At 37.1% G+C, this 15,963-nt stretch overlaps 1 protein-coding gene across 1 annotated transcript in view; it reads left to right on the top strand.

Moving 5' to 3' along the window:
* Window positions 1–15,963, top strand: part of LOC140236894 (uncharacterized) — a 51,316-nt gene that overhangs the window by 21,174 nt on the left and 14,179 nt on the right. Inside the window, exons 9-13 of the mRNA XM_072316828.1 lie at window positions 2,231–2,266; window positions 7,450–7,551; window positions 9,104–9,245; window positions 13,884–14,032; window positions 14,507–14,677. Of these exons, the coding sequence (XP_072172929.1) occupies window positions 2,231–2,266; window positions 7,450–7,551; window positions 9,104–9,245; window positions 13,884–14,032; window positions 14,507–14,677 (600 nt within the window). The remainder of the gene's footprint in view (window positions 1–2,230; window positions 2,267–7,449; window positions 7,552–9,103; window positions 9,246–13,883; window positions 14,033–14,506; window positions 14,678–15,963) is intronic.

The following is a 15,963-nucleotide window of genomic DNA, read 5'->3' as shown; positions in this document are numbered from 1 at the left end:
GTTGTCAACACATTATTACGGATATTAAATTGATCCGCCACCGCCGCTTTAGGGTTTATAGTCATATGCAACGGGGAGAATTTTGATTCAGTGTCTTCTTCATATTCCTCCAAAAGCATTAATTTGTCATTATAAAATTTACCATCTTCACTTTACCTACATTTGTATATATGCCTCTACCCTGAAGGCATTAGAGGCATTATGTTTCCTGGTGAGCCATCTTTTTCAGACTGTGTTGTAGCAATTAAGAAAAATCATTCAGTAGACTTTTTTGGACCTACCTTTTGTGTTACAGGGGAATCTCATTATAACAATATGCTTGGGACATAAACATTTCTTCGTTATATAGAATGGGCTATTTTGTAATATATCACAGATAAAAACCAATACACTGTATATAGGACTGGGACCTGCAGGATTACCTTGTTCCATTAGGTATCTCACTTTATCAGACCTTGTTTAATACATTGTTCCTCTGTACTACATAAAGTTGTAGATGGGGTGATTAGACTATGAACAAAATCCCAGAAAGGTCAGAGGTCATTTTTAAATGTCCAGTGGTAATATGAAGTTATATGAAAGATAAAAGTAAACATTTCTATGATAGTCAATTCAAGATCAAGGTTCCCCCGTATCTATGTCTATCTCCCATTAAAGGCCGTGGGCTAAGCCTCATTTTCTGTACTGTGCATTGAATGGCAGCATGTCATATATCCTTTAAAAGGGAATTTTATCCTCTTTCAAATGATATATAACTTTTCTATGTTTTGTTTACTGTTTGCTAATGAAGAGCGATTGTTTGGAGAGTTGTCTGCCTGTCGGCGTGTGTGTACAAACGGTGCTGGGCCACTGCGGTGTTTGTTTTAATACACAAGTGCGTTGGCCCGATATGGGTTAAAAGCTATTTCTCCACCCCTTGTGCAATATCGTATACAATATAACTTTAGAAATAATGAATCAAACAAAATACTATTTCAGGGTATGAAGCTATAACGTATTACCTACATTTTGCAGAAAACCTCATTCGATTGCTTTAGTGGTCATGGTCAATTTTTTCCCTTTTTTGTTGGGGGGGGGGCTTGACATGTTAAAGGGTTGAATGGTCTAAGGTCATTGTCAAAGGTCATGAACAAGCTACATGTAAATGGCTCAGTCTAGTAATTATATTATTCAGTAGAAAGTGGGAAATATTCCATCCTTACAGTTTTCAGGGTCAGTCCTCAGTGGACAAAACTAATTAATTTCATCAAAGTGTAAATAATTAGCCGTGTTCTTTAGGCAAGTTCAGTGATTATGTAAAAAAGCAGAGGCCCTCAGTTGAGTGCATGGAAAGCACCATGTTTTCAAAAGTGGGGGGGGGGGGGCAGTTTATATTTCTGGGGGCACTTCCTGGTTTCATCAGCTAACAAGCAAAAAAGAAAAAAGAAAAAAAGAAAAGAAAACAAACAAAAGGCCTTCAGCGCAATTTTCTTATTCCACTTCAGGTTTCTACATTCTATTCATATACATATTCATGCAAAACATTTGAATCTTTATTTTCTTACCTGTTCATGATATCAGTCATGATATCAAAGTCGTATATAACTTCTCCTTGAAAACTGTGCAAAATGCAGCTGTATACTCCTGTGATATACAGCGAAACACCATGCTACAAAACCAAACATAGCAACCCTTCATGCAAATAACCAAGATGCTATGCAACATTTCAATAGTCATGAGTAAAAATAGTATGTTAGTCGTGTGTAGGCTGATATTCTTGAGAGGAGGAGTAATCATAAAAAGCATTTTGAGACCAATTCTGAACCATACTTTTATTGACCTGTGACATCTTTCAAATTATGTAATTATATACTATTATGTGAAAACAATAAAACTGGCATAAAACTATAAAAAGTGGATGGGCGGTTTGGGGTGTTCTGGGGAATAATCAAAGGGGCGGTTTCCGGCGGTTCAGTTACTAATTGGTTAACTACAAGCTTATCCTTGAAGATAGCTTCATGTATCCTTGAGGTTTAAGTCTGAATGTAACTGATGTTGCTGCCTTTGGACTGCATTTGCAGATAATGAACATAATGTATTTAAAATGTGCTTGGTGTGGCATTCCTTGTGAGCCTTCATATGACCTTAAACAAGGCATGTCTGTTATGGACACAGAACATTTGACTCATTCTGGGACTCAGTGATACCTTATTAATAAAGTTTGAATTATGCATTTGATGTTCTTTAATAGAAAATGAAAGAGAAGAGATAAACACCACATTACGTAGTAAGTAAAATTGCAAAGGTGCAATCTGGCTTTTCACTTTCTTTTTATTTGATGAAATAATGTAAACATACCTTGTCTTCAAGGTATTTAGACACACTGTTTGGAAGCAATGGAATTGTTTTTATGATGTCACTTTGACTTTATTCTATTTACATTTGTTCTTAATGAGTGTTTTTCTATGATTTGCATTTTAGATAACTTTTTGCTTCACAAGATTTTATGTTGCCCCGTTGAGACATTACAATTGATTTTTTTTTCTTTTTCTTTTTTAGCTGTAGTTGCTGCCTGTCTTATCAAGTGCAATTTTTCTAGTTCTTCTTGCTATTAAGCTGATGCACATGTTGATAATTGATACCTTGATTGATTATGCCTTGTGTTTCATCATCTTAATTTCTGTCAGCACTTCCTCCTTTTACTCTACACTCAGCAAGAACTCTTTAAAAAAAAAAAAAAAAAAAAAAAAGATTCACTGAACCCATTGAGGACAAACTGATTTTGCTATAACACACATTTCCCATAGACACCTGCCTGAGTATACTTGGGACTAGTCTTCAATGGGTTAACCCATTGAGGATGAACTGATTTTGCTGCAGCACACATTTCCCATAGACACCTGCCCGAGTATACTCGGGACTCTTCCTCAATGGGTTAAGGATGATTTTGAATTCTATATGTTTCTTGAAATTGGAAGCAGCACCTTTAGTAAGCTCATAGTTGCATTATTTTTTGTTTTGCATGATAATTCTCTGTGTTATCACAAATTCCAATGACTGCATTGCAAGCTCTGATTGGCCATGTAAAAAATATACATGTACAAGGAGATGATAATTGTTATAGGTGCATAAAGGTAGATTGCAATTCCTTGATGTAACTATGTACAACTGCTAACCTGTGTGTTTTCACACATATCAGTATTACACCTACTGTAGGCAATGTTAGCATCCTGCAATTTTATGAGATCCAGCGGTTCTTCACAAGTACGTTGTATCAAGAATGTACAACAGGTTTCAGGGATTACCGCATGCCTCCAGCCCAAAAGAGTCCTGTAGGCTTTATGGGTCAATCCACGTCAAATCAACCAATGCTGTTAACGCGACCCCTTCGATTTTCTTTAAACTCGCACCAAATGTTCCCCCAAGTGTCTGACGGAAGATTCTGAAATATTTTGCCCCAAGGTCAAACGGTTGCTGAGATTGCCCCAAGGTCAAACGGTTGCTAAGATATGGCCTACCTTAGCAACCAATGCGTGGTCGAGCAATCAAGTTTAAATAAAATTTGCTATTTTTGATTGACTCCTGTAGCCAAGTTAGATGAGTTACATTGCTCATTTTCTGTAAACTGGAAGAACTTTATGATCCTTACATGCACAATATATTATGCCGCGGATATGATATTCGTTATTGCGCACGAGGTCATCGAAAATGGTGTTAAGCATCAGAGTTAATGTTTTTGGGTGCATGTTTGGAAGCTGATAACTTCAAAATTCAATTAGCTTAGAACCCAATATAATGCTTATTTAAAGACTCTCACTTGCTCTACAGACCTACCAAAAATCGGCCAAAAAGTATGCGTTGTTTTCTCGTAGGGCGCCCTCACAGTTGGATTTTTTTCAAAAAGTTGCCAAGTTCGAGGTCACAAATCACCACTAGTCCCATGGAGGAGCGACACCAATTTTTGTGTATTGATAGGCATTCCCCTATATTTTCATGGGTTACGAAAACATTTTTGTTACCGAAATGTTAAATAGCTGGTTTATGCATTCGAAAATGGTCATAAACGTCCAAAATTCACATAAAATGACATGTGAGATTTTAAGCACATTTCAAATTGTGATTAATCAGAGATGAAGTGCCAAGACACAATGGTATCTTCTGGGATGATAGTCTGTAATTAGTACCAAAAGGGTATACATCACAAATCATTTAGTCTTATTGGCAATGACCTTGAAAGCGCAGCTGAAAATCACAAGAAACAATAAATCGGTCAATTTTCCGTAACCATAATGGTGTAAAAGTGTGTTTACATTGATTTTTATTTGTGTGCCCTTTCTTCATTAATATGTTAATTGTGCATTGTCACTTTTTTTCTTTTTATCCACCTTCAATGTTAGTTAGAATCAAGCATATGGATATAAAGGAACAGTCTTTGAAAAAAAAAAAAAAAATGTTGCATGTAGTTCCCATGGCGAACAAGGGGAAGGGTTTGTGAGGGCCAAAACAGTGCATTCAAGCATTTCTCCTCTTTGTAGGTGTATCAAAAGGTGTAAGAAGCTGTAAGAGTTTATACATTATACCTGTAAATTGTAAGGCCTTGAAACACAGAATAATCTGTGTTTGAAGGCCTTACATGTATCTAAAGTGTTACAGGCAGTTGTATTGAATTACTTGTACATGTATGTGACTGCAAAAGAAGTAATGAGTGCATGCAGGGAGGTGGGAACTCTTCCCACCTCCCTGGTGCATGCTATCAAGTAACCATGGGACCAACAGCTTACAGTGTCAAAAAAAAAAAAAAAAAAACAGAAGCCAATGAGGATAAAGTGCCTTGCCCAAGGGCACAACTACTGTTGCAAGGTCACTTAAACCTAGGACCATAGGATCCACTGTCTTATCCACTGAGCCAAAATGACATAACCCTTCTGTGGCAGCGGAAGATGCGTCAAGGTTTAATTTTTTGTGACACCTTCTTCTTTCATGCACATCTAAAACACACTGAAACACAGGAAGTATATTCAGTGTATCCTTTGTAGGAAGGAGTATGGGCTCAAGTTTTAATTATCATTTGTTGTCATCCTTGAACATTGAGTACCTGTTTTAACGAATGAATTAAAGATTGCACCACAAAGAAGAAAGGATGATGGAATATAAAATCCTTTTTAGGCCCCTTATGGTAAAGATAAGTTTCAGTGTGTGGCTTCAACTACATGAGGGTATCATACTTTGGAAGAAGTCACCATCATGGCAGGAAACAGCACAGGCCTTTTTATGCCTCAGACCTCGAGGTGTCTGCATGAGGCATCATGTTTTGGGGTTGCCTGTTTATCCATCCATCTCATCCATTGCACCTTTATCAAGATTTAAGGAAACATTTGAGTAGATTTTTTCAGTGCCTGACCTTTACATAAGGTGTGACTGCACTGATTAGATTTCTGAAAAGTCCCACTAGGTGGCAGTTCCTGGTTACTGAAGTTTTGCTATTAAGAATACCATTTTCAGCTGTTTCTTCCCCTTCTTTTTTTTTTTTTTATTTAAGATTTCATTCTACTATGATATTCAATATTCATCTCTGTATTTTCCACATTTCTAAAGACTTTTTGTATGATTTACAGTTTATGCTGCATATGTTATTGCTGTTCTTCTTTCAAATTTTGTGACTCAACCAATTTTCAAAAAGTAAACAACTCATGAAAATGTTGTCTCTAGTAACACAAGTGCATGGGACATGATAATCCAAGGTGGGGAATCATTAAGTATTCTCCTAAAAAGGTACTATTTACAGTACAAGTAGGCCGCTATCTGTTTATGTAATTATGTTTGTGTGTCTGTCTGTCTGTCTGTGTTGATTTTAGTTTCCTTCCTTATGTTCAAGAGCTCTTTGGTTTTTATCAATCACTCTTATCATCCTCTATAAGGCTAAACAAATGTCTTTTTTATACCCCCGCCAAACGAAGTTTGAAGGGGGTATATAGGAATCAGCGGACGGTCGGGCGGTCGGGCGGTCGGTCCGTTGCAAATCTTGCGTCGCGAACTACTTCCTCAGTTTTCAACCGATTCCCATAAAACTTGGCACAGATGTGTGCCTTGGGTTGTAGATGTGCAAGACGTATTTTTTGACAGTACCCAAAAGTACGTTGCCATGGTAACGGCATATTATGGGCAAAAATGGGTACAAATCTTGCGTCGCGAACTCCTCCCACAGTTTTTGATCAATTTTTATGAAATTAGGTACAGATGTTCATCTGAATATGTTAATGTGCAAGACACATATTTCTGCAGTGGCAAAAAGTGCGTTGCTATGGTAGCGGCATGTTATTGGTAAAATATAGGGCAAAATGCTTCATGGCAAAACTGCTTCATCAGTGTTCTTCCAATTCTCATGGAATACATATTGAATGTTTGTCTTAGAATATAGGTCAGCATGACACATTTCTTGGCAGTGACAAAAAGTATGTTGCCATGGTAACAGCTCACATATTATGAGCCAAAATGATGGAAAATTTTGTGTTGCAAACTACTTCCTCAGTTTTTGCCCAATTTCCATGAAACTTGGTACAGATGTGTGCCTTTGGTTGTAGATGTGCAAGACGCATTTTTTGACAGTACCCGAAAGTACGTTGCCATGGTAACGGCATATTAATGGCAGAAGATCAAGGAAAGATCTTGCGGATTTAACTACTTCCTCAGTTTTTTGACCAAAGCTTATGAAATGTTGTTTGGCGGGGGTATAACCATAGCGACAAGAGTTTTCCCCCGCTAAGCATGACTCAGAGGACACTAAAGAGATATGCGATTTAAGTAGTGTTTGTCCTCATTTCAATGTAAAGAAAAGTTACTGATTTTTTTTTTTTTTTTTTTGGGGGGGGGGGGTGAGGAAGGTGTGTGCATAATGTCCAGAAGTCGTCCCAATGATTGTATTTTGGTAGTTATTCTTTGTATGGGTAATGCATGTGAATGCTTTTCAAAATGCACTGAATGCTTTATATTAATTGACCAAGATAATATTCACCTTACAGTAATGGCCTAGTGGTCTCACTGCTTTTCTTTCTGTGCATGTAATAAAAAAATTTAAAAAAAACGCCATATTGATTGTTTTTGCTTCCAAATCAATGCATTCTCTCGGCAAAAAGGATTGGGAATACCTTACTTTTCCAACCCCAAAACACAAAGGTAAATTAATTACTAATATAGGTCATTTATTTTCATGCTGGTTAGTTCCACAGATAGAAATGCTTTATGTGCTTTGCAGTTTATGTACCCATTAATTTCTGTGATTCAAATCCAATGTTTAAATTGTAAAGTTTTACAAATGTCATGCATAACCCTAATTTGAATTTATGTATGGGATAGGAATATGGTTGAGCCCTATAAAACATACAAAAGTTTGATTAAACTTTGTGACCATTTACTAATTTTGTGATTGTTTCTTTTCTTTTCGTTTCTTTTCTTTACAAATTTTTGGACCAGACATTGACAAATTTCAGGAGTACACTCTTACTGTGACACCTTACAATGAAGTTGGTGATGGAAGCAGTGTTATTTCAAGAGACATAAATGATGGCACAAGAGGTGAGTTTAGTTTCATTTGTCATTACTGAAAGTATCATATTTGAGAAACATATAAATTTATGTTTCTCAAATATGAATGCATAATCCAATAGGGAACTGGAATAATTATGCTTTCGTGTTGTCTGCCTGCAGTCATACATGGATTTTCTTGGTACAGTAGTCTCCCCATAATCAGTTAGGGGTCCTACCACCTAACTGGGTACTCTGCTTTGCCCATTCCTTGCAGGAACCTGGTATACCAGGGCCCTGTTTCATAAAGCTGTTCGTAAAGTTATGCACGTCTTTACAAACGACTTAAATATGGCAAGCCAAGTGGGTTTCCTAATCAGTGTTAATTTCACAAGTTGAACTTGAAATATGCAGACACCAATTATTACTTTTACATTTTAATACATATTTTTAGTTGAAGGTGTATTATTGACCCAGTGTAGATGAAATATTGACATACAATTGTACTTTGTTAAAACAAGGGGAAAAAATGGGCACCTATATTGGCACTTCATACTCCAGTCATTTTTAAAGTCATGCGTAACTTTACAAACAGCTTTATGAAACAGGGCCCAGGGGTCCCATAGTGTAGACCAGAGTGTTTACATTTATGACATAGATTTATGTTCATTTGTTATGCTGACCAGAAAATAACTGATTGAAAGATTTGAGGTTCTTCTATCAATGTTTGTTCTTTTTCTGCATCAAAACTGCATGTATTTTTGTCTAATTTACCTTTTTTCTAATGTGGTACCTGTAGTGAACTTATTTGTAGTAGTAGTGCACCTGCTTTCACACAGGTGGATTACCTACCTATCTGTTCCTTGTCCACAGGCAAAATGAGTCTCATTTTGTGTCACTGAAGGCTCTCTGAGACTATCGAGAGGAACGGGTTAATTGACACACAAGCTTTATAAATAGTTCCAGTTTGTGGTATATTACAGCTGTAGCTGAATAATTTGGTAGGCATTTTAATTTTAATAATGATTAGAAATATTCCAGATAAACCTCATCTATTCTCATAGATTCCTGCAGAAAGATTTTGAAATTGGGGATGAATGTTCTGAAAAGCTGTGAGCTGAGGTTTATGTTTGAACGTGTTAAATGTGGAGTGTATGATTGATTTGCTATATCCCTACAAGTAGATGCATTTATACATGCCCTGTATAAACCCTATACCAGCTTATCACACACACACACACACACACACACACACACACACACACAAACAAACAGAAGCATGCTACTTACTACACATGTCTAGCCAGCTCCATTTAGACTCAAAACCTCTCTTCAGGCTGTTTGTGGTGAAATAAACGTACAGTGCTCTTTTAAAGATTGTTGGGAAGAGGACAGATTCAAAAAAGACACTTCTTGTTTTGTGAGATAAATATGAATTTTGCATATCAATGCTGAGTGCTAATTTGTGCTTCCAAAAGTTAGCAGCTCTGAGCATGTAAATGGAAAGCCAAGATGGTAATGATCACTAGCACATGTACCCTAGATTGTACCAAACAAATGTGACCATTTTTATTTTCTCCTTTGTTTATTCCTGTTTCCACAGTGCCAAGTGAACCTGAGGTAGTGACAACCACCTTTGTCAATGCAACAGCAGTAACTGTAGCATGGGAGGAGCCAGCTACTATCTCTGGCTATATCACAAGATATGATCTGCAGTGGAAAGAGAAAGATGTAATTTCAGATTGGTAAGATTAATTTGCTCTGCTAGTAATTTTAGCTCAAATAGGCAATTTTTCACATTTTCTTCTTCTTCTTGAGTATGCATGTTCAGATTTTCACAAAACTTGGCAGGGATTATCGCTAGAATGATACAATGTGTACCAAAGATATGTGTCCAAATGGGCTCTATTCCCCTCTTGGTGGCCTCAAGGGGCACAATGCCTATGGAGTGGGGAAGGGGGTGGGGGGGGGGGAGCAAAGCCTCCAAATTAAGAAATGTTCTTGAATCTTCTCCTGTAAAACAAGAAGGAATAAGTGAAGAGTGGGGGGGGGGGGGAGGGGTCAAGTTGGGGCCCAATAAAGGAAATATTCTTGGGGACAGGAGATACAAAGCTACACAAATATAGTTCCCTACTTCACTTCACTTTACCTAGTATTTTTTTTTTTTTTTGTGCAAAAGCAAGCAAAAGCTAATTCAGATGGCTCTGCCTAAGAGAGTTCCAAATTGAGCTCGTCAAATGGTTTGCTGCTGCTCAGAAGGGAAAAAAAATCATCTTGACTGCAAGGCTAATAAAGAAAAAGAAAAAAGAAAACATGTTTTTAAAAAAAAAGTGTCATGAAGCAGAGGAAGCACGCCTGAGTCTGCTCCTCGAGCAACAGTGAACCTTCTTTATTTTGCCGAACAGTAATTGTCATGTACCCATTGATGAAGCTCCATGAAAGTACCACTTCTGAATTTTCATCAACCGGATTTTGGATATTATATCTTTTGTGTATGCAGGGCTGCACACTAACCATTTTTTCTACTAGTCCTTCCTGTCAGACCAGTAGGTACCCAGTTTTTCCATTTTTTACTGGTCCATCCCTGAAAAAGTTACTGGTCAGTCCGAAAGTGATTTTTACCGGTCAAGGACCGTCGCACCAGTGCCAGTGTGCGGTGTTGGTGTATGTGTTTTGAACATATTTGTGACCCTGCATCACAAAACAAACAAAAAGTTTCCAGACATGAAATTTCAGTTAAAAGCATATTCTGAAAGAGCAGACTTTAGGCTTTAAAATGTTGCATAACTCAAATCAAATGGACTCTCCTAACCTATCTAAATATTGGAAAGAAAGCACACTGAGGAAAAGTGTGAACTGAGAAAAGAGGCTCTGAAGTACAGTGTCTATTCAAGCACTTAATCTTTACCAAGCTGTGCTGGCTGTGCGATGAATGGGACAAAAAACATGATGTAAACCACTGGAGTAACAACAATGAAGGGATTATCAGATTAAACTGAAATTGAGCATGCCTTTATAACACATTCTGTCCATAATTAATGGCAACTTTCAAAGCAGTAGCATCATCCTGTCAAAAGTTATGAGAGTTGAAAGTGAAGATTGTGTACAAGGTCTTTAAGAAATGGAAAGGGACTCTAAAGACACACCTAATCACACTATTCTCCCAAAAAAATGTTCGAGATAAACTGCTTAAAAACACACTTTCCTGCCCGTTCTATGTTCCCAAATTTTAGCATAATGTAGAAAAAGACACACCCTTTCAGGAAATATGAAAAAGTCAAAATCGCCTAGGTTGACCCATCTCACCTATTTTCAGTCCTCACACGTAATCAGTGTGTGCGACTTGGCGTTCGTTTTGTGATGCACGGTCAAATTTGTTCACTCCTCTGTTTCTCTTCAGTGATGTATGCCACGTTTGTATTTTGGAGACAAACATACAATCAGTCCTGAGACCCACCTTTCATTTTTGTCATTTCAAAGGAAATGGGTGTGCTGGAAAATTGTTCAGAAAGCCTTTGGTCATCAGTCAGCATTAGCCAAAAATACTGTATAAGGGGTTATTTTCGCGAGGGTTTAATTTTTGCGAATTTCGCGAATCATAGTTGGATCGCGAATTTAACAACAGGCGAAAATGTCGCCATACACTAGAGTAACAATACATGCAAGATAGCGTTGGTGTCAATTCGCGAAATCATCATCTCGCGAAAATGTCTGTCGCCTTCTAATTCGCGAAAATATCTGTACGCGAAAATAACAGCTTGTACAGTGCACTGTATCAGTCTAACCCCCTTCCTGGCTGGGGATTATGTGTTATATCAGACCTTGCTCACAGAGCAGCTGCCAGTAGGGAGGAGACTCAGAATATTTACCAACGATGGTGATTTTGTCTGCTTTTTATCTTGTTTTGACCACAAGTGTTTAAAAAGGGGAACATTTATTTTTGTTCATTTGGACTCTTTTGTTCATTTGAACATACATTGTATGTAACAAAATTGGATAACTTAACATGGCACAGATTCACTCATGGTAGAGGATACATGGCAGTCAGTCTTATTGACTGTATGTCCTGTTAAGTACCCATCAACTCGATTTCTGTGGGCAACTGTCATTAACATGTTTTCTCAACTGTAAAAGATATGACACACTGTGACTTCACACAGCACAACTTGACTCTGCTGTTTCTTTACCCAAAGTTATTAAAAAGGTGTTGGCCTTTTGAAGCTGTGGTCATTATGAAATTCATGTGTACAAAAAACATTATTAATTCAATAACTTGCATCCCCACTTCAAGTTAAATGCTATACCTTAAGCTGAGGTGGATGTCAAGCTCCTTTCAGGTTTTTTGTTTATTTTTTATTGTTACTATCTGTGTAGTGCAGCAACCGTTTATTTCTCTTTCCCTGTACTTTAACAGTATAACTCAGAACCAGCTCAGAACAATACAGATAGTGATTCAACTTTAATATTTAATAAAGAAAAAACAGAAAAAAAAATGGCCACATTTTGCTCTAAGTATGCATTCTCAGAAAATTCTATCAAAATCTTAAACTTTCCGTAACATTCTCTCAATTAGTTTTCAGCATTCTGCAGATCAACACAAAATGCTGCATACAATAGTGTATGCTTTATTATACCCCCGCCACACATAGTGTGAAGGGGGTATATAGGAATCACCGTGATGTTGGTCAGGCAGTCGGGTGGGCGGGCAGGCGGTCGGGCGGTCGGTCTTTTGCAAAATCTTGCGTCGCGAACTCCTCATACAGTTTTGAAGCAATGAATGAAACTTAGGGTAAATGATGATATTGAGGTATAGATGTGCAATACATGTTTTTTGTGTTTGTCGGACAATGCGTTGAGATGGTAACCATAATTTAACCAAAACCTTGTGGATGGATTAACTTCCATAGTATTTAAGCAATCAATTTAAAAATTGGTATCTATGATGATCTATAGGTGTAGTTATGCAAGACACTCTTTGTGTTTGTACTTGACAAAGCGTTGCCATGGTAACCGCATGTTTTCTTGGAAATCTTGTGGAGTAAACAACTTCCACAGTTTTGAAGCAATTAAAATCAAATTTGGTAGGCATTATGGCCTTGAGGCATAGATGTGGAACACATTATTTTTGTGTTTGTCGGACAAAGCATTGCCATGGTAACCATAATTTTACCAAAACCTTGTGGATTGAATAACTTCCACATCATTTAAGCAATTAAGGTCAAATTTAGTATGTATGATGATCGGGAGGTGTAGTTATGCAAGACACCAATGTGTTAATATAAGAAAAATGTGTTGCCATGGTAACCAATCAGTTTTGTATCAAATTGAACCATTTAATCTATGAAGGTGAAATTTGGTGTGTATGATGCTCTTTAAGTGCAGTTATGCAAGACACTCTTTGTGTTTGTACTTGACAAAGCATTGCCATGGTAACCGCATGTTTTCTTGGAAATCTTGTGGAGTGAACAACTTCCACAGTTTTGAAGCAGTTGAAATCAAATTTGGTAGGCATTATGGCCTTGAGGCATAGATGTGGAACACATTATTTTTGTGTTTGTCGGACAAAGCGTTGCCATGGTAACCACAAGTTTACCAAAACCTTGCAGATCGAATAACTTTTCCATCATTCAAGCAATTAAAGTCAAATTTAGTATGTATCATGATCTAGAAGTGTAGTTTTGCAAGACACCAATGTGTTAGTTAAGGAAAATGTGTTGCCATGGTAACCACTCATTTTTGTATCAAAATAAACCATTCAAGCTATGAAGATCAAATTTGGTATGTATGATGGTCTTTAAGTGTACATGTAGTGATGCTGGGGGAAAGCATGTTTCCGTTTGCTGTAAGTTTTATACTCAGTGTCAAGTCTGTAATTGTACAGTAAACTAAAATTATTCTCTTTCCAATTCGACAAGTGCACAAACTTGGTATTAACGTCATTGCCCTCATGACATCACATACTATAAAGCAACACTAGGGGCAGGGGTATTAATCACCTTCAGTGATAATTCTAGTATATTACAAGCATTATATTTTGCATAGTTACAATTGAGAACTACAGTGACAGAATTAGAAGTATTACTTGAAAAGAAAAGTGAGCAATTAAATCATAACGAAACAGTGTACAACACATTTGTGTTATGGGAAACAATTTTTTTGATGCGAAGATCTCAAATATTTTTCAACTCACAAAATTCATTAAAAAAAAACCAGCAAAATATGCCAAAGCTGTAGTTATTGGCGATGTCTTTCATGCAAAGGTTCAGCTACAAAAAGCACTGTGTACCCATTTTGAGTTCCCAACGTTAAAGATTAAAATTGTGTGTTCATTGTGGAAAGATAAGGCTTAATTTCAGGGTGTTGCATGTCTTTTATTCATTCAGGGATGGAGCTACACAGACTGATGTGAACAATCGCATGTTTACAATTGGGGGTCTGAATCAAGCAACAGAATACCACATTAGAGTTTCCACTGTCAACAAGAAGGGTGACAGTGACTGGAGAAGTGTATTTGCCACAACAAGTGAAGCAGGTAAGAGCAGCCTTATTTTGTTTCTTCATATTACATGAAATTGAATGCTACCAAATTCTACATGAAAGGCATACACATTGGAAGCAATGAAAGAGTGGTTCAGCATACCACTTGTGATGCAACTGCTGTGAATGCCGAATGGGATTTCACTGGGGACCAGCCCAAGGGCTGCAATTTATTTATTTATTTATTTGTTTTTATTTGTATTTTTTTTTTAAAGTGGGGCAGCTGGCCACTCTGATATCTACCACTAGCAGCAGTAAAGCTGCATAAACAAGCAACTCACAATTTTAGTGATATCAGTGAAAGACTGGGGAACCAAGAAAATCTACTTCAGACAGTCATAAACAGCCACCAAGAAGGTTAGACTTCACTCAAAATTTGGCCAACCATGCCACCACATGTATAAACACCAACCTGACTTAAAGCCATATGCTGGATGTGGCATACCTATCTTTTGCTTTTCTTCCACAGAACCTGATGGTTCCCCTCGATCAGTGACAGTGGAAAGCATTGGAGATTCCCCAACAAAGCTGAAGATCAGCTGGCATTCCCCGCATGTGGACTACCAAAATGGCCGCATAAGCCATTACACTATCTCCTACTGCAAGACTGATGTATCTGAGGCCAACTGTCAATGTCAGAGTAAGAACTATCGCTATGCTCAGCGCTAATTTTTTCAATTCAATTTCAATTTATTTTCATATTTCTCGATGAAAAATTACATCAAATATAACAAAATTAAATGAAATACATGACATACAGAGAATATTGCAAATATATAAAACATAATAGTGGTCAATCTGTTAAGTTTGGAATCTGTGAATGAATGCTAAAGAAATATGAAGTCACTTAGAAGGAATAAAATAGTAAATGATTAGGATGAAGACATGACAGAATAAAAGAATTCTGAAATTGGGTTTAAAACTTCCAGTTTCCATTGAAAGCTTCAGATGGGAAAGTCCATTGGTAAAGTAGGTATGTGTGGTGGATAAGAATTATATGCAAGATATGTCCTGTGTGCAAAGAGGGTTAAAAATCAACCCTCTACGTAGTAGGCAAGATGAATACTGTAAAACATGATATGTGACCGTGCATCATAAAACGAACAAAAAGTCGCACCTCTTATTTGATGTGATAAGGACTCAAAAAAGGTGAAATGGGTCAATCGAGTCACTATTGAGTTTTCCATATTTTCTGAAAGAGCTATCCTTCTTCTACGTTATTCTTTAGTTTGGGATCATAACATTGATGGGAAAGAGTTTTTTTTTTTTTTTCAGCAGTTTTTCTACAACAGATTCTGAAAGAGCAGACTCTAAGCATAAAAATGATGTATAACTCAATTCAAATGGACTCCCCTAACCTACCTAAATACTGGAAAGAAAGCACACACTCAGGAAAAGTGTGAACTGAGAAAAGAGGCTCTGAAGTACAGGGTTTATTCAAGTGCTTAATCTTTCACCAAGCTGCGCTAGCTGTGCGACGAAAGGGACAAAACAGAGGATGTCAACCACTAGAGCAACAACAAGGAAGGGATTATCAGATTAAGCTGACATTGTACATGTTCTGTTAACACATTCTGTCAATGATTAATGCCAACTTTCAAAGCAGTAGCATTATCCTTTCAAAAGTTATTAGACTTGAAAGTGAAGAGTGTATAAAGGATTTCAAGAAATAAGAAGGGGCCTCTAATACATACTTGATCATTCTACTATTCCCCAAAAAGGGGTTGTAGAAAAACAGCGAAAAACAGCGAAAAACAGACTTTCCCATTCGTGTTATGATCCCAAACTAAAGAATAATGTAGGAGAAAGATAGCTCGTTCAGAAAATATGAAAAACTCAAGATTGACTTAGTTGACCCATTTCACCTGTTTTGAGTCCTCATATAAAAAATCATGGGATGCGATTTGTTGTTTGTTTTGTGATTTA

Source organism: Diadema setosum, chromosome 13 (genome assembly GCF_964275005.1).
Source record: "Diadema setosum chromosome 13, eeDiaSeto1, whole genome shotgun sequence".
NCBI classification, from domain to species: Eukaryota; Metazoa; Echinodermata; class Echinoidea; order Diadematoida; family Diadematidae; genus Diadema; species Diadema setosum.
This window is presented reverse-complemented; position numbering and strand designations above follow the sequence as displayed.